The sequence below is a fragment of the Morone saxatilis genome, unplaced genomic scaffold (genome assembly GCF_004916995.1).
Source record: "Morone saxatilis isolate NCDOM2014 unplaced genomic scaffold, NCSU_SB_2.0 Contig24, whole genome shotgun sequence".
In the NCBI taxonomy this organism is placed as follows: domain Eukaryota; kingdom Metazoa; phylum Chordata; class Actinopteri; family Moronidae; genus Morone; species Morone saxatilis.
Genome location: NW_023339807.1, coordinates 20,546,940 through 20,564,743, shown reverse-complemented (window position 1 = coordinate 20,564,743; position 17,804 = coordinate 20,546,940). Strand labels below are relative to the sequence as shown.

Genomic DNA, 17,804 nt, shown 5'->3' with positions numbered 1-17,804 from the left:
AATACTTTAGGACTGAGATTGCAAGGAATGACAGCTTTTTTGAGTGCACAACATTGTGCAGTCAGTCTTGCTTGGTGGTATATTGGATCACGTCTGTCAGCTGTTTGTTTGTGTCAGTGGATGCGGGACATTGTGGAGTGTAGTCTGCTGACATCTGTCATCATCTTGGTCTTCCTCTTTGAGCCTGTTGCTGGAAAGACACAACAAACCTTTCATTGCCAACATGTCATGCAGAAGAAGAGGCAGAACCTCTGACATACAATGCTACTTTTAAAATCTGCCACAGTGTCACAAACATTCAAGACTAAATACATTTTTATGGCACCAAGAAGATTGTCAATTGTAAAAATTCAAGTGCTGTCAAAAATCCTTCAAGAATAACACACTACAGACAAAACTGTTGAGGAGACAGTGTAGGTAGAAGCAGGCCTATAACACCGCACACATGCAAGTACAGAGGAAGTATGACATGACAGCTGTAAGTGCTCATCTGAGAGAGAACCATGTGCTGGAAATTTGTAATATCAACATATGGCATCTGTTGGCTGCAGTTTCAAACTATCATGCTGTGTCTCACTCACCTGCCGTGGGTGGGTGAAGTGGGCAGGGTGCCCGTGGCCACGGGCATGTTCATGCCTGTGTGCACCGACATGCATGTGGGCATTTCCATGATGGTGATGATGGCTGGTCGGCATCGTGGCAGGATTGGGACGATGTTGTACTTGTAGGTGTCGTTGAGACACCGGTATGTTGACAGGAGGTCTGGGGGGCTGAGGACCTCTAACTGGGGATTTGTGTTGGGTGTGCTTCTTGGGGAGGGTCTGAAACTGTGTGAGGGGGATAACAGGAGGAGGAGTTGGTGGGGGCTGAGCCCCAGCAACAGGAGCCTGTGCCTGTTGTCCGGGGTGAAGCAAGGCAGCCTGGGTCTGTTGTTTCCGGTTCTGAAATGTTTCAGTCCTCTCAGTGTGGGCTGTAAGTGCAGCCTGGGTTAGGTTACTGGGATTGGGTTGGGCAGAAGAGTATGGGACTGGAGCAGTGCCTCTTTGGCGAGGTTGACTGGCACCATGTATGACAGTCTGTGTCTGTGTGCCCAGGCCTTGTGCTGGTTTTTGGATCGGTGCTGCTCTATGTTGCTGGGCCATGTGTGCCTGTGGAAGGTGATTAGGATCAGCCAAAGCTCTTGTATCTGCACCCTGCGGTGCAGTCAGTCCCTGCTGTGTCATGGGTCCTTGTGACACAGCAAAGTGGCCTACAGAGGCCTGCTGGCTCATGAGAGGCCTTGCCTGGGGGTTATTGCTGTGTGTGGCTTCCTGCCTGGGGGCTGTCTGGCTACCAGGCGAACCTCTGATGTCTCGCTGAGGACTCTCCCTTTGTGTGCGGGGGCTTCTCTGTGTGTGGTGTGCAGCCTCAAGCTGTGTTACACTGCGTGTGTTTGGGACTCGAAGATCAGTTGTACGGCTCCGTGTCTGTCTGTCCACTGATGGTGCATCTTGTCTGGGTGGAGCTCTGCTCAGCAAAGTGGTTTGGCTCTGAGGTCGAGGCTGATATCTGTTTGGTGTTCTTTCCTCTCGCATGGGAGGATGGGTAGTGTAGTCTGTAGTGTCAGAGGTCTCAGGTGATGTCTGTCCTCCAGGATATGCTGGTGTCCCTCGGAGGCAATCCCATGGCATCTGTCGACGGGAGGAGCTGGGAGTGGCATCATGTCTCCCTGAGTTTCTCTCAGACCTGCTATGAGGGTGTGGCTCCTGCTGGTATGTCTGTGTATTGGCGTTTCGCTGAGAAGTGTTATTACTATTATAGTGTGTGTATCCAGTTGGAATAAGATCAGGCTGAGCTTGGTGACTTACTATGTGATCATTCAGCCGGGGGTCACCAATATAGGACTGCCCACTTTGCATTATGGGATTTAATTGCATTGCACGTAATGAGTTTTGTTGGATTTCTGAAGCGTTATTATTGGTTGTGTTGGTGAGAGGAAATGAGCTGTCTTGCTGAGCCTGTTGGCCATTGGTTGGGTATGAGTTAAGATTGACATGAATGGTGGGCAGTTGTGCATTGTTGTTTTGGTGGGCAGTTTGTGTGTTAAGGCTGACGTGGACTGCCGGCGGCTGGGCAGCGCCCTGGGCAGCCCCAGCCTGTATGACAATGTTATGATTTTGCTGCTGTGTGTTCGGGAGTGTGTTTGCATTCTGAGCATCAGTGCGTGTGAAAGCCGGGTTGTCAATGCCATTGTGTGGGTAAGAATTGGTGTTCTGAATAGATCTGTGTAGGAGTCCATTTGTGTGGGTTCGTCGACTATGGTGCTGGTGTGTGTCTGAGTTATGAAGGCCGTTCGGCAGCGGCGTCTGTGGGTAGTTACGGTTTTCACGCGGGTTTGTGTATAAGTGGTTAGGGTGGCGTGTGTGTGTTTGATAGAGGGGGGGGTGGGGACCTTGGCCCAAATCCCTTGCACCATTAGGTTGTGGATCTGGAGGCTTAATGGGAGCAGATGAAAAATGATGGGAGGGAGAGAAGAGACAGCAAAAGAGAAATGGAATGAGACGGTTAATTTGTGGAAAGCCCTTTCGCACCATCACATGGGCAAGATAAACAAAATCAATAGTGAATCATATGTAAACTTTACTGGGGCTTACTATAGGCCTGGGATTTGGGTTGGTCTTCTGCACAAACGCAATGTCTCTTTGTCTCTGTTGTACTGTAATAATAGAAGTAACAAAATATATAGTACTATATTTTTACATATATATATCACTTTAGTGACCGAGCTATTACATAAATTCTAAACGCACATATAGATCATCAAAAAGTGTTTGTCTCAACATAAAAAAAACAACGAAATGAAAAGTGGACAAACAAAATGATTGCACAAAAAGACTTACCCCTCCTCCTTCGTATGAGAAAGACAATGAGCACGATGAGGAGAATGATGATTATGATCAGCAGCAAACAGCCAATCACAATCCCCACCACTTCCCCTACATTTAGACACGTGTCTGAAATAGAAAGAATGGTGTCAAAGGGGGAGAATTAATAAAGATAATGAGTCTGGAGCTCAGACAGACAAGAGGAGGAAACGAAAAAAAAAAAAAAAGATCGAGGAGAGAAGGGGAAGATTCTAAAAAAGGATGATAAAGTAATACCAGAGAGAGAGACAGCGAGAGAAAGAAATGAAAATAAAGGGAGGAGAAAGTATGTGTGAAAGTCACTGGATGACTTTGACCACATTCTCAGCAGATCAATCTCCCAGGATACTTTATGTCCCTCTCCTGTCGAGAAGACAGATACAGGAACGGATTCCAAAACCAACCGTCATCATTATCAGTCACAGAGAGGTCAGCGCCCACCATAACTCACCTACGATGGCCAAGACTGTCCCCTGCTCCGACGTGGCTTCAGTGATACTGTTTCTGGCCGTGCAGACGTACTGGCCGCTCTCATTGGTTGAGAAAGTCTGAATGGTGAGCACCCCGCTGTCCGGCTGGCTGGATGCGACCGGCTGTCCGTCATGTTGCCATGTGAAGAGGGCAGGGGGCAGTGAGTTAGACGTGCAGGTGAGACGCGCCGTCTGTCCCACCAACACATCCCCTCCCCCGACACACTTTTTCGGGGTCTGCTTGGTCAACACGGGGGTGTCAGGGCCATCTGGTTTGGTGATGATCAGAGGACATCATCATCAGCATCAATAACGTTTGGTACAACAAGGAAAATCTGTATTCAAAAGAAGCTGGTTCAAAAGCACAGATTATGTATTCTGCTAAAAGGCTTATCATTTTGTCAATTTTTCACCTCCTCTGGCTGAAGCATTTTGATGAGCCCTCTTTGACGTTGTCAGCATATTACTCAGCTAATGAAGGAGCTGTGCACTTTCTGGTTGGATGTTAAATTTAAAAATCACAATGGCTGCCACCTCTTGAATCAACAAGTCACTTTTACCTTAAAAGTCTGATTGGCAGAGAAGGGGCATTGCATTTCAAATCCTGCACAGAGGCTGAAGAAAGTACAGCATAATGAGTAGACACTTCTCATACAAGATACTGCAGCCTGCTCCTCAACACAGTTTGGTGTTAGTGAGTCTACCATTTACATATAGTACCGTGTACTATGCCTTGTATTTCAAGCTGTATGAGGTAATAAAAACGGTACACCAGTTTAGTTTTCTTACAGGAATAGTCCAACATTTTGGGAATTAGAGCATAATATTTTGAGAATTATGCTTGCTGTTTTCCACTGGTTGCCTGCATACTTCACAGTGACATGTTACTACACCTGGAAATAGTCCAAGAAACAATCCAGCACACAACCCCCTATAAAACTGCAATTTATCGTTTTTACACTTCAGTTTTTATACAGATAAAACAGAGAATAAATGACGTCTATTAAATATGAGGCTGGAACCAACATGATTTATCACGAGAGTGGTATACATCTTCTCGTCTAACTCTCAGCAACAGACCTAATAAGCGTATTTCCCAAAATGTCAAACTATAATGATCAATCAATACAAAAAGGCAAAAATATTTGCTGATTGGCTTCTCAAATGTGAGTATTTGCTGGTTTTTTTCGTTTCATATTATTATAAATCAACAATCTGAGTTTTTGGACTGTTGGTCAGACAAAACAGGACATTTCAAAATGCTACCTTAGCTTCAGGGAAAGCATGAGGGGTATGTTTCTCTATATTCTGATCATTCATGGACTGAGCAGTTCATTAAAAAAAATCTAAGTGTTGGAGCCATTTCTATGGTTGACCCTGGGTGGTGCTGTGAGGAGCCATGAGTCTATTTCAGTCTAGAACTAATCACTTCAGCTGTGGCGCAGGGCGAGGGTTCATGTTTTTTTGGGGGGCTTTTATTGCCTATATGATAGTGACAGCTGAAGACAGACAGGAAAGGGGGGCAGAGAGAGGGGATGACACCAAGCAAAGGGCCGCAAGTCGGATTCTAACCCTGGGACGCTGCAGCAAGGACTCAGCTCGGGTACATTGGGTTTCTCAAAGCTCTACCCACTGAGCTAACCGGGCGCCAGGTTCATGGTTATTTGCTGTGTGTCGGTCGTCAAAGGTGATGTGTTTTATTTTCAGATATGTTGTTTTTGTTATGATTTGTAAAAAAAAAAAAATGGATTGGCACGTTTGAAAGTTGTTTTTTTTTGTTATGCCGGAAGACAACGAAGCAAGCATGCAGAACAAACCAAACAGTGTGTCATCAATAAGATGAATCAATATTGAAAATAATTTCAATAGAAAGCAAGACTGTAACAGCCCCTTTGATTGTGATAATATAGATTCACATTATTGTCGTTTGAACAAATGAAAGTCTGGTGTGTGAGATAAACATTTTTGTGGCCACAGGAAGTGGTGACTGAAAATTAACATGACTTAGATTACTTGCATAGCCCCAGCAGATATGAACAACACCTAAAATCTGATGTGTTTTTCACCGGGGGAAAGAAACCTCTGTTTGATGTTAGAGGACAACAATGTGGAGCCGTTTTAGTATGCGCTTGGGGTGATTGCGATATTACTAGACTGTCAAATCAGAAATAAAGATGTGATCAAGACACAGCTAGAAGCAGTACAACAAGCTTATGGGTAAATGTCCTGTGCAATCTAAGTGCAATCCAGCACACTGTATTCCTTGCAATGTGGATAATAGATAAGCTACTGTTATTTGCAGGGGCTACATCAGATTAGCTGCTGCTTGTCCTGATTAGTGCAAACTCACAGTAGACAGTGAGGCTCTGTGTGGCAGTTTGGGCGCTGACGAGGTTGCTGACAGTACATGTGTACTCCCCGGTATCGCTCCGGTTGGCAGGGTTGATGACCAGGGAGCCGCCAGAGATGGTGATCCTGGAGTTGGCTGTGATGGCTACACCTCCTTTGCCCCACTGGACTGTAATCTCCGTCCCAGCAGTCCACGTACAACTCAGAGACACATTTTTCCCCTCCATCGCTATTGAGGGAACAAACAGACTCACCCCGGCCACTGCATCTACAGAGAGAGTAAAAAATGTTTTATCGAAGAGCTGCAAAAGAAGAATTATCCAGAAATGGTTTCTAAAGGCACTATTACTGTAGGTATAGAGCATCAGAATATAAGAAAGTTGGAGTGACAGAACAATAGAGGGCAGTTTTATGTTACTGTTGAGGATAATTTGCTGTAATCAAAGCAAGTGAGAGCTGAGAAGGGACAGGATTCAGATAGAGGCACAGATGGTGAATAAGGGGGCAGACGGTATGAGTAGTAGCCTAGATGCCTCTTGGCGGGCAGCCTAAGTTAAATAATTGGAGAGGGAGAAGAGGGGGCGTACGGACGGAGGAGGCTGTGACTAAGAGAACCACCGCAGCAAGAGCAAACAAACAAAAACGTTTGAGCAACAACCAAATATCTCTAATCACTTGCATTTCTGTACACTTGTCTGTGACTCAGCGCAAGCATTTTAGTTTTTTTTTTTTTTAGGATTTTAGCTGGCTCTCAGTTCCAGAGTAAGTTATGAGTGAGTAAGTGGGAGGTTGAGAGGCGTGCTCAAGGATTCGTCTATTCCATGACATAAACTAGCTGTTGTGAGTTTGGAGAATGCGACCTTTCAGCAATAATAGACTAGTGCTTCTAACCATTGGACACCCTGCCACCCCATTAGTGCAGGTGGTAAGAGGGATGAGGAAGACTGCACGTCATCCCTGCAGCGTGGGCTGGTGACTGAAAATAGAGACACTCAGCTGTTCAGGCTCCATTACAGTACTGAATATAAATGAATGCAAATAGCCTACTGTATGTACTGTATGTAAATGTGTCGCTACATTTAGACTGCTACAATATCAAACATCTAAGAGCATGAGCACTGCATATCAAATGAGATTTAATTAGCATAAAGCCCTGAGCCACTCGCTTCATCCCCTCCTCCTTTTTCATTAATTTTACGTCGCCAACTATGGGTCACTAATTTCATTATACCTCCCAGACTAATTCTCTTACTCCCCAAATCCTCCCTCTTCTCTCTTTACTTCCTTCTGTTCCTCCTTAACATTATCGCTTGCCTCAAAACCTCCCTCTTCCACAGCACTCCTCCCAGCTTCCCTTCCCTCACCCTCCTCTTCGTCTCTCTTATATGAAGTCGCAGGCACACTTCTTTATCTCTTACCAAACACCCTCAGCTGTATCGATCTGGAGTTAGCACCCAGGCCGGTTGTAACAATGGGGGTCACCTCCACCGTGTAGTTCCCCGCATCTCGGAGCTGGGAACCTCCGATTCGGAGCTGGGTGGCAGAGATGGTGAGCCTGCCCTGGAATTGGGGCACCGGGTTAACCACGGAGGCTCCTCCAGCCCACAGACCCAGAGTGACTCCTTGGTACAGCCAGTTCATGGACAGGACCTGGGGCACTGTCAGCACTGTGAATACGACATCAGTACCAGTTTGAACCAGCACTGGGTCTGTCTGGAACGCGATCTGTACCGGGTCCTGAGCCAGCACATTGGCAGAAAGGACTAAGCAGAACACAAAAGGAGAGAGAATCAGTAGTTGAAAGTAACTAAGTGCATTTACTTAAGTACTTTATTTAAGTACAAGGTCAAATTATCCAATATTTGTGTAGCAATTGATCATTTCACGACATCCATGATCATGACCCCTTGACACGTTTGTTAGGAACCACTGTACTGAACCACCTAACAGTATATAAAGTACTTAAACCCAAGACAGTAATTATATATCCACAACCCACAAAATATAGGCTATTGATTTTTTTTATTGTGAATTGAATGCACTGAATGGTACCTTTACTCAAGCAAGGATTTAAATACTTCTTTCACTGCAGAGGACAAAATCTATATAAACACAAAGAGCGGGCTCAAGGGGTAAAAACCCATTAGTAAGGTACACACTCTTTCCTTCCTCGTAGATTTCACACCATGTTTTTTGGATTGTAAGTGATCCCAAGCTAAACATCTATTTTGTGTTTTTGTTAGCCTGACTTAACGTAAGCCGTGTCGAAATCATATTTGCTGTCTCTCTTCTCAAGAATCAGTGGTGCATAGGCATTTTTTTCAAAAACAATGTTGTAAAGAAGCATTGATTTTACACATTCAGGCATTTAACTGTGCTGTCCATTTGTAGTCTGTATGTGAGCGAAGATGGGAAGATGGGGGAAAAAAAATCTGTGCTGTTGTATTTGGCTGCCAGTCCTCCCTCTTGTTTGTGTTCGTATTATAGATTCAGGCAGGAAAAAACCCAGGATGAATTTTCAATGGCCTTTTACTGGCATATAACAGCTACCACGCAAGAATGCTCTGGCCAATGATTTGTAGTGAATCAAATCAATATGGTCCTGATCAGTCTCGCTGGACTGCCTTTACACAGTTTTCACAGGGGAGCGGAGAATAAAATGGCAAGAGCCAACAGCAAGATGGATTCCAGGTTCCCACACAACAACAAAAGTGTTTCAGTGTTTGAAAATATCAGCCGCCTTGTTGCTTTCTCACTAGACAGAAAGATAAAGAGTGATGAGTCAGAAGGGAGAAACACCCATGAGTGACGCAGCACAGTATCGATGTTGGATTGTTTTTCCAAGGTTAGAAGAGTCATTCATATTAGCAAGTATGATTGTACAGTAAGAGTTGTATACATTATATAACTATGAAGGTGATTTGTACTGTGTGGTTTACAATTTTATCATCAGTTCAATGTTACTACAGTTGTTGGCATGACTTCTGGGCTCTTTGCCATTGTTAATTCAGAGATAAACTGGCAGCCAGAAATGTTTTTTTTAGTGTCTGTTGCTGAACTTTAGGTTTCTATAGGTGGGTCGAATGGGTATAAATGTTCATTCACACTGTCTGTTTTCTTCCACATATTCCAGACTAACAACAGTTTCTGGAAATGTAAAATAAACCTCTGCTTGTGCCCCAGAGTGAGTTTGTCAGAGAAAGCGACAAGCCCCAGGCATTTGGAATACAAAATGTAAAATCTTCTGAACAGTGTAGGTTGAATCACAATATTTGTAATATTATTTGACATAGAGAAGCAAAATGATTTGTTAAAATGTTGCTGATTATTACTTTAATTATTATCTTTCATGCATGAACAACAACCCTTAGTTAATGAACAAATTAAAATATCATTTACATTCCTAGTGCTAATGTTATGTTATGTGCTTATGTTGCTGCTGCAGCAGAAATACCTAAAATATATATCTTTTCACTGTTATGCATCCAACACTTTTAACAATCACATTATGCACAAATATACAATGCATTGCAATTTAAGGGTAAGTGTGGCATTATTCTATAATTTTGTTATTGTCAATGAATGAATGAAACCAAAATTAGCAATGTGTTCTGTCTGTCAATACTTTTTAATTTATATTGTTGTTTGAGGCACGAAACTGCTCATGAATACATAGTTTATTTATTTATTGGAAAGAGCTACTGTAGGTAATTTCCAACAGTTAGTGATTATAGTTTTTAAACAGGAACAGGAAACAGGAATAAATAAAGTAGTTATGCAAACCAGGATGGGCCCTGTGATTTTTATAAAGCAGTCTGACCTAGAGTAAATAATAACACTTTTAAAGTCACATTTTAACAAACAATGGTCAAGTATTGGTATTGGTAGTAGGTCTATGGTTCATGCATGAACAACAACCACGTATCCTTTCACTACTGTATTCAAAAACTGCAGTCTCGCCCGTCCCTATCAACAAAATACCAAATGGCATAAAGAAAATAGCCTCCCAGTCATTCCAATCAGGCCCAGAGCTCAGATCTAAGAGGCTGGGAGGAGACCCTGAAGGCACCACGTCATTCAGTAGTCTGTGCACACAGAGTGGAATGCAGCCGCGCAGGTTTAAGACGAGCTTTCTGCTTCAAATGCGATTGTTTTTATGAACGTGCTTGGAATACTACATCTTTTCTTCCCTGACCTGTGTGGTTTTTTTGTGTGTTTTTTTTCCTACAGTACAGACTCTACAGATACTCTTCTTTTAAAGGCTTTTGTGAGTTGTTTCAACCATTTCAACGTTAGTTGTTGGAATAGGAGGGAAGAAATGGAAAGTGTGAATGCAAATGGGTTTACCTGCCAGGGACAGACTGATAAGAAGCAGAGGTTGTCTCATGTCGTCAGTCAGGCCGGTCTGCAAATTAAAAACAGATTAAACTCTCATGTATAATATTCTAAATTACTTTTCTGATACCTTTTAGCCAGGATTTCTCTAATAAAAAGGCTGTACACAAACCCAGCTGTCGCCAGCCTCTTGTGCTGTAGGCCTTTATAATCTAATACAGGTTATATGTGACAAAAACAAACATTGTGAGCAGCGATGTCAGGATCTATGTGTATGAAACTTACCAAAATATTTCCCCACTGCCCTCATGTTCATTTCTGGTGCTGAAATATTGTTCCGTATCGGTTTGTGTTTGCTTACAACTGAGTCTACTTCCTGTTTCTCCACTGTTACCTTTCGAAGGCGCACCTGTTTCCTTAAATAGCCCGCAGCCATTTATCTGCAACCAGTGGTGGGAAGGAGAGGTACAGTTCAGAGGAAAGTACTGGCCATTTATTTGATAGCTGTAGTTACAAGTAAGGTTTCAGATTAAGATTTAGCATTCTAAAAAACATGAACTTTATATACAGTTGGTGGTCCAATCCACTTTGACCAGGTACTACAGTGAAATGCTGCTTATACACTGATGCATCAGCCTAAACATATAATGATAATAATGTAACATGATAATATATCCGTCACATGTACAGCATTTTCATCAATAAAAAGTTGTATCGTATTATTATAAATATGCCTTGTTTCATTCCGCTACTGCATTTTAATGGTAACATACCAGGGATCAAATACCAAAAAGAAAAGTATTAGATATTTTTACACGTCACATAGAGATGTATTCAAAGACTATCAGAAAATAAAAAGGTAGTGAATAATTTGTTCCTTTTAGTTTTTTTGAAGAGTTTGGAGATTAGTACATATCAGGCATATAAAGATAGATGACCATATCACTTTTCAAAAGAATATAATTATTTTATTTTGTTTTCCTTAAAAAATTCATGATTGACGGTCATTTTATTGTTTTGCCCTGGATACATAGCATGACATAGCAGCTGTGATCTGATAAAGTGGTTGACAAATTAGATAATAACATCTTTATAGATTCAGTTCTTCGGTTTTGCTTCACATTAATCCATATCATTGCATAAGAGAGTACATTAAGCAGACATAAATTATTTTTCACATGGAACCACACGCATATGATGAAAGAAAAGAGGCTAAAATGAGGGCCAAGTGTTGATATTTTTCAGCTGATGTATCAGTGCCACCCACTGGTTAATTCCAGCTAACAGCACTCCTCTGTAGGCAAAGAACTCAGTGGGAGCCACAGCTGTGATTCCCATGATTATTCATAAACCCTCTATAAATCCATTTGTATTTGCAATCAGTTTGAAATAACTTGTTACATCTGTACTCCAGGATGCGTTTCATAAAGTGAGACACTGCAGAGCTAAACTCCCTGAATAAGTGATGGCATTATATGTATCACTTGCTCTGGTAGTGTGTAGCTGACAAATCTTATCTCAAGGTCTATTTAGTAGCCAGTAGTTTCTGGAGCTTGCAGTTATATTACCCCATCTTGTTTGATGTAAGATTTGTTGCAACTAGCTGATGTTGAAAATTCCAATTTATGTGTGTTCAGAAAAGGCCAGAATATGAACTTAACATGGGTCACTAAATAAGCTCCCCAATTATTGTCTATGAAGTTTTTTTTCCCCCTCCATTTTCACAAAGACTGCTGAACTTTCCCAGGGGAACCAGAATAAACTCGTCTGCATTCCCCTTTACGTGCTTGAAGGTGTTTCTCAGTTGCATGCAAGAGACAATTATTGAAGAAAATGTAAGAATGGAGTAATTCATGTATTACCTCCTCTTTACAATCCAAGGCCAAGACAATGTCTGCAGGCCAAATAGTGTTCGTGCTGGATAAGAAGGCTGCAGTACAAAGCCTATTTCATAAGACCGAGTTCCAACATTGTAACTGGTTTCCCTTCAAAAGAATACCATTGCATTTTATCTGTGTTTACAAACAGTGGTGTGAAAATCAAAATCAGACATGTTGTATTGTTGTGCGAGGGGGTTATTGGACACAGGCCAGAGGAGGGGTGGGGGGGTTTGGAAATAAGAAGGGGTGACTTTACAATGGAAAGTCCACTTATTTAAAGCACAAAGCAGAAAGCAGTCTTTACTGTACAGGGAAAAGGGGAAGTTGGGGAGAGGAAGCTGCTTGAAAACAAGGTGACGCCTATAGTACGTGACTCGCTGACTGGACCTGACAAGCAGAGACAAAGAGCCAGAGAGAGGAGGAAGACATTTAGCTTAACTCCTGTTTGATATTGTTTGCAGGAGCAGCTGTAGATCTAGGAACTGTCATCTTTAACTAGATTATTTCTTGTAATGCAATGGCAACTGCTATGAAGATATTTTATTATTTTGGGCCATAAATCCACTTGCAGAGTGAATTGCACTGCACCTTAACCTCTGAGAAAGTGAACGTAAGAGTGGAAGAGCTCTGGTTCGACTGTGTTGTTTGTCTCAACTTTGGAGAGGTAGGTGAATCCCACTCCAGGGGGTTTTGATGTGAATAACTTCAAGGTAAACAGCAAAAGGGAATTCCAGGTTATATTTAATGCATGCAGGTTGGGTTGTGTTCTTGCACTGCTATCAGCGTTTCCTCTTTCTCTGTTTTTGTTGTAGCAGCTGTGCTTGAGGGGGTTCATTTTGGTTTTGGCAGTAGACTCGTCCCTATTTTGTTCCAAGTTCTGATTCTAGTGCAGTCTGCAGTGCCAGTGCTGTTGTTCTTTGGATACTTCACAAACAAATTAGGAAAAAAAAGAATACCCTAAACATTTGGATTACAGTTTTTTAATAGAGGGACATGCTTCTTTAATTGTTTTTTGCTCTCATTTTAATTTCACATTTTCTCTGGAGGTGGTGTTATTATTCTTGCTGTAGTGGCTACACAAGTACAGAGGAAATGGTGTGCTGTTGCTGAGGTCATGGACAAATTCCTCTCTGTTCTCTGTCTATATCAGCAGGTGTTATGGATCTACAGTGTTTCCTGTGCTGGAGAGTTACCCTGCTGCTTCTCTTGAGTAAGGCTTTTTGTTATATCCACCATCCTAATGATTTCTGTTTAAAACCTGCTAGAAACTGCAGAAAGAAAGCAAAAGATTTAATATTTTATTTTTTTCCTTGTGTACGAAATAAGACAGTAGCATCCTTTTATTCTCTGACAACACAACAGAAAGATCACAGCACCGGTTCGATGTTGCCTCCTCCCACAAATGCAGAGAAGAAGAACTCTTGTATAATTGATTTCTGTTTTAATAACCACACCTACATTATTTACATTTCCATCCTTTGCCTATCAAGTTAAGACGTGTGATTAATACTCCTTGGGGTAAATGCACGGGCTCTATCAGCTCCACTGCAGTTTTGACACAGATTTTAGGATATTGATGAGGTTTGATGGATATCACATTAGGCATGACTGACATGCACTATAAATCATTGCTTGACATTGTTTGACAGAAAGCAGCCATACATATTCATAAAGTACATGCTGGGGACAGAGATGAAGTATTATGCCATTGTTTGTTTTATTAGCTTCTCATGCTGCCCAAACAGTGCAAACCCTTCAAAAGCCAAAAAGGTCAACACTGATGAATTGAAATGCTGTGAATCATACTACATCTGAATGTAAACATGTACTGCATGAGGCATGTAAGCTTAAGCACCATTCTGATGAGCATGCAATAACAAATGGTCTAATCTCTGTCCTCAGTGCCATGTGGGCTCCAGTGTATGTCAGTGCACATCCTCAACGAGGAGCCTGTGTACGTAATCCCCGGCTCCAAGCTGGTTCTCAATGCTCGGATCGAGGTGGGACCCCTGGAGTCGGTCTTCAATGTAACCTGGGAACGGGAGTCTGAAACTGGAGTTGATACCAAGAGAGTGACACTGGCCACGTGCCCTGATAGAAGCCTCAAGTGTGACAATACAAGGCCAAATGTCCAAATGAATGTGAAGCAGCACGAGACGGCACTTCAGATTAATGGTTACAGCAACGCGGACAGCGGCGTGTACGCTGTGACTGTGATGGATCACAAAGGGGCCAAGACCACTGCACACTGCATCGTCAGGATGTATGGTACAGTATGATCTGTTGCATGTAAAGTCTTTAACATTATAGATATTGCTGAAACAATAAGTCAATTAATGGAGTAGTAGTACACTACCAATTGATCCTGGTCCCATTCTGAGTTATTTTCCATTTCCAGTAATTCTGTCCGATTAAAATCTATGACACCCCCCGGTACAAAGCGCCCCTGAAGTGTGAGGTTCAAAGCTGACTGAATCCCTTTGATATTTTCAGTTCTGTGAAACCCTGAACATTTGCATTTGTCCTTATTCTCTGTTATTGTATAGACTATTGCAAAAATAAGATGAAAGATTACCAGATAATGAAAAATAATTATTAGATTCAGTCCCACTGATCTATAGGCCAGAAAAAGGTCATACGGTTAGAAGCATCAGTGGGTGTTTAGGTGTGGGTCCTGCCCTTTATCATTTTAAAAAGCTTTCAGAGGCAGTTTATGTAGAAATGTGTTTCTAGTGTTAACTCCATCAGTATAAAGAATGTGTTTTGATTTGATGGCAGTGTGCATTGTTTCTTTTTTGATGGTGGATGTCTCATTTAATAACAAAACCCTTTAAATTAAATTTGCCTATAGGCTTTGCTATCTAGGTCTTACTTTTGTCTCTTTGACGATTCCAGTCTCTCATTGCAGCTTTCTAGTTTTCTGTCAGAGCCTCTTTGCTTTTACTCTCATCCATCTGCTCTAACAGTATCAATTCATCAGCTCCACTCTTCTCTACATCTGCTCTCTCAGCTTCCAGGGTTTTCCATCATCCCATTCTCAGACATTATGCCTCACTCTCCGGTCTCATTATTGTCTCTGAAACTCAGCCAGTTTCTTCTGACAGCATTAAACGTCTCTCATGATTCTTTGTGTTAGACCCTCTTGGACAGCCATGTGCCATTATTCTTATTTTTTATAACAGATAGATGCCCACAGCAAAGCAATTCACATACCGTCTTATTTCTATCCGGCTCTCTGTTTTTACGTCCACCCTCTTTTCCTTCTTATCTTCACTTCCTTTCGTCTGTCTTTACAGAGGCGGTGCACCACGTCTCAGTCAGCATCAACGTGTCCCACTCCTCCCTGGTTTGTGGCGAGGCCTGGGGGACTGACCCCAACTTCAGTTGGCTCCACGAGAGAGTCGCCATCACCAAGACTGTGGGTACAGTCTCCAAGGATGGAACAACATTGTTTGTGACCAAGACTCCAATCTGTGGCCACTTCACCTGCATGGTTAGCAACAAGCTGGGCTACAGTACTGCCACCTACACAGCAGGTACCAGTTTTTCTGTTTTTCTTTATAAAATGAATAATACTTAAAAAGTGTATGGCTGAAATATATATTTATTTACCTTACTTACAGCTGCGGTAGTCAGTATTTTTATAGAGTGTTTTTGCTCATTGTTTTGGTTTTACAGCCCAAAACTTTACTGTTTTGGTTCACTCACACAGATTCATATTAGTGTTGTTTCAATTGTTGTTTCAAGCTGCAGGGGACTGTTTTCAGCAAAAAACCTTAGAAAAAAAAAACCCACACACAAAAATAAGTTAGCACCTAGCTCATAGTGGAGCATTTAGCAGCTAAAGGGCCACATATTTCCCTCAGGAGTTGGTGGAGACCAAAACAGAGATAAAAGGAGGAAGTATTTGCAAGACTTTGGCCTATCATTTACACTTGCTGCTTTTTCTTACATTAAAAAAGGTCCTTAATACTTATTTTACCCCTAAGTGATTATGTGATCCTAATGTCTAATCCATATTTGTCCAAGCCATTTGATTAAACGGTGGCTATGGTTATTAACGTCTCATTTACAGTCAGCTCACTGTGTTGTGTCATGGATATTCAGAAATCGGCCCCCTTTATGCCGTGCCTTGTGTGTATCTTGAGCTATGTCCTGATTGCACTTTGTTCTGTGTATTGTATCACTGGTAGTGTTTCAGTGATAAAGGATTTTCCACTGTGCGATCAATAAATCACTACCGGCACTACTGCTACTGCTGCTACCACTGCTGCTAAACAGGCGAGACAAATGCAATTCTTCGAATCTGCCAAGAGACGTGATGATCCAAAGACAGTCGGGGTATTTTAGGATTCCTCCTGTTAGCTGCTGTTGTTCCAGTCAGTTTGCTGACTGTACAGACGTATTGCAGGGGACCTTTTTAACCTTTTAGGGCAGCCACGTTAGATGACTTGTAGTTTTTTTTTTCCCCCTCATTGGGTGTCTTTCTCCTGGTTGACAGCACCTTGTGAGACAGAGGGCAGAGGGACAGCAGCTGCTGTAGTGTGTCTCGTCCTCCTGCTGCTGTTTGGAGGAGTGCTGGCATTTCTGCTGTGGAGGTACAGTGATGCACATATACACTGGCAGGCACAGACACAAATCTCATTTCAGGCTATGCTCTGGTGATAAACCCATACACTGAGAAGAAATAAGATACTGCTAGTAGATGCTTTAAAAAGGGACAAAAATAAAACAAAAAACTAAGGGTACAAAATGAAAACAGCAAAATTCTACACAGCGAGTGTCCTCCCACGTGAAAAGTGACACACATTAGGCATGACAGGCCAGGGTTTGCCTGCTGACAAAACAATTGTCATGTTTACTGGAGCCAGAGTATGGTTTGTCACTGTTGTTTGATCTAAATTGGACACTTGGTTTCTTTTCAGGAGACACAGGCACAATAACAGAGGAGAGAGGCTGCACGAACATTTGGATGACACCATTTAAAAACTGGCCTAAGAAACACTTTGTTACTCAGAGGTCTCAGAGAGGAGAACAGGAAATGGACTGGAACTTCCTGTCCTGTGAGCAGTATGACCTTACACGGCATTGAAACAATGTGAAAAGTGAACTGCTTGCTGGCAAAATATCTAAATATGGATATACAGCTTGAAGTGCCAGCAATGTCTTTACACTGCCTCCTGCTGGGGTGCACCTGATACTGTGTATTTAATAAAGTAATCATTTTGTATCTACTGCATATTGTATTGAAATTGACTGTATACTGTAATAAAAGCCCTTCACAGAATGTGACAAAACTCAGTGATTCAGAAGTTATTTGAATAAATCTTTAAAAAAAAAAAAAAAAAAGTTTTTAAAAACAGTTTCAGACCATTAATTTTCTATCAGGATTGTTATTTTTTTCTCATCTACTATTAGATGATTAAACTGATGCCGTCACTATGCATGTAGGTGCACAGCTATGCCGAGATTTATTAACACTTTCAATAAAAGGTTGAAGACAGGAATTAAAAAAAAAAAAACTAAACTACTGGATAATGATAGGTCACAGTATATAAAGTATATGAGATATTTGTACTCCGGACAAGAGATTAAAAGTAGCTAACCTTTTCCAATCCCCCCAAAACAATTTCATAAAAATAATTTTTTTTATAATTTTCTGTATTGGTCTTTTCTCTCTTAGGATGCAAATGAATATAATCCAGTCTGTATCACTCACTAATGTCCAAAATATGCATATAGCACATGAAAGTCTAAACAAAAAACTTGCAAGAATAGAAATATAAAACTAAAATTTGGTTATTTATTGATGAGTTCATGACTGGCTAAAGTGGGGTCTATGGAGCCAAGTTGGCCCACCATAAGGT

General features: G+C 41.8%; 2 protein-coding genes across 3 annotated transcripts in view; one reads left to right on the top strand and one right to left on the bottom strand.

Annotated features, from left to right (window-relative positions):
• The window catches only part of si:dkeyp-97a10.3, a gene marked incomplete in the record, with an annotated part of 12,144 nt that extends 1,411 nt beyond the window's left edge, over positions 1-10,733 (bottom strand). The window contains 9 exon segments of the mRNA XM_035672850.1: positions 1-190; positions 582-2,474; positions 2,634-2,695; positions 2,880-2,993; positions 3,355-3,642; positions 5,724-5,990; positions 7,141-7,485; positions 10,070-10,127; positions 10,343-10,733. Of these exon segments, the coding sequence (XP_035528743.1) occupies positions 161-190; positions 582-2,474; positions 2,634-2,695; positions 2,880-2,993; positions 3,355-3,642; positions 5,724-5,990; positions 7,141-7,485; positions 10,070-10,109 (3,039 nt within the window).
• A 1,511-nt stretch (positions 10,734-12,244) lies between these two features.
• si:dkeyp-97a10.2 lies at positions 12,245-17,246 on the top strand. 2 transcript variants are annotated; one of them, XM_035672852.1, is made up of 6 exons: positions 12,245-12,601; positions 13,091-13,147; positions 13,840-14,205; positions 15,234-15,473; positions 16,439-16,535; positions 16,863-17,246. In XM_035672852.1, the coding sequence occupies exons 2-6, from the start codon at positions 13,096-13,098 to the stop codon at positions 16,921-16,923; spliced, it is 816 nt and encodes a 271-aa protein (XP_035528745.1). In that variant the 5' UTR covers positions 12,245-12,601; positions 13,091-13,095; the 3' UTR covers positions 16,924-17,246. The 2 variants fall into 2 exon arrangements, with proteins under 2 accessions (XP_035528745.1, XP_035528744.1); XM_035672851.1 differs by having other exon boundaries at positions 12,246-12,601; positions 13,088-13,147.
• Positions 17,247-17,804: the final 558 nt, after the last annotated feature.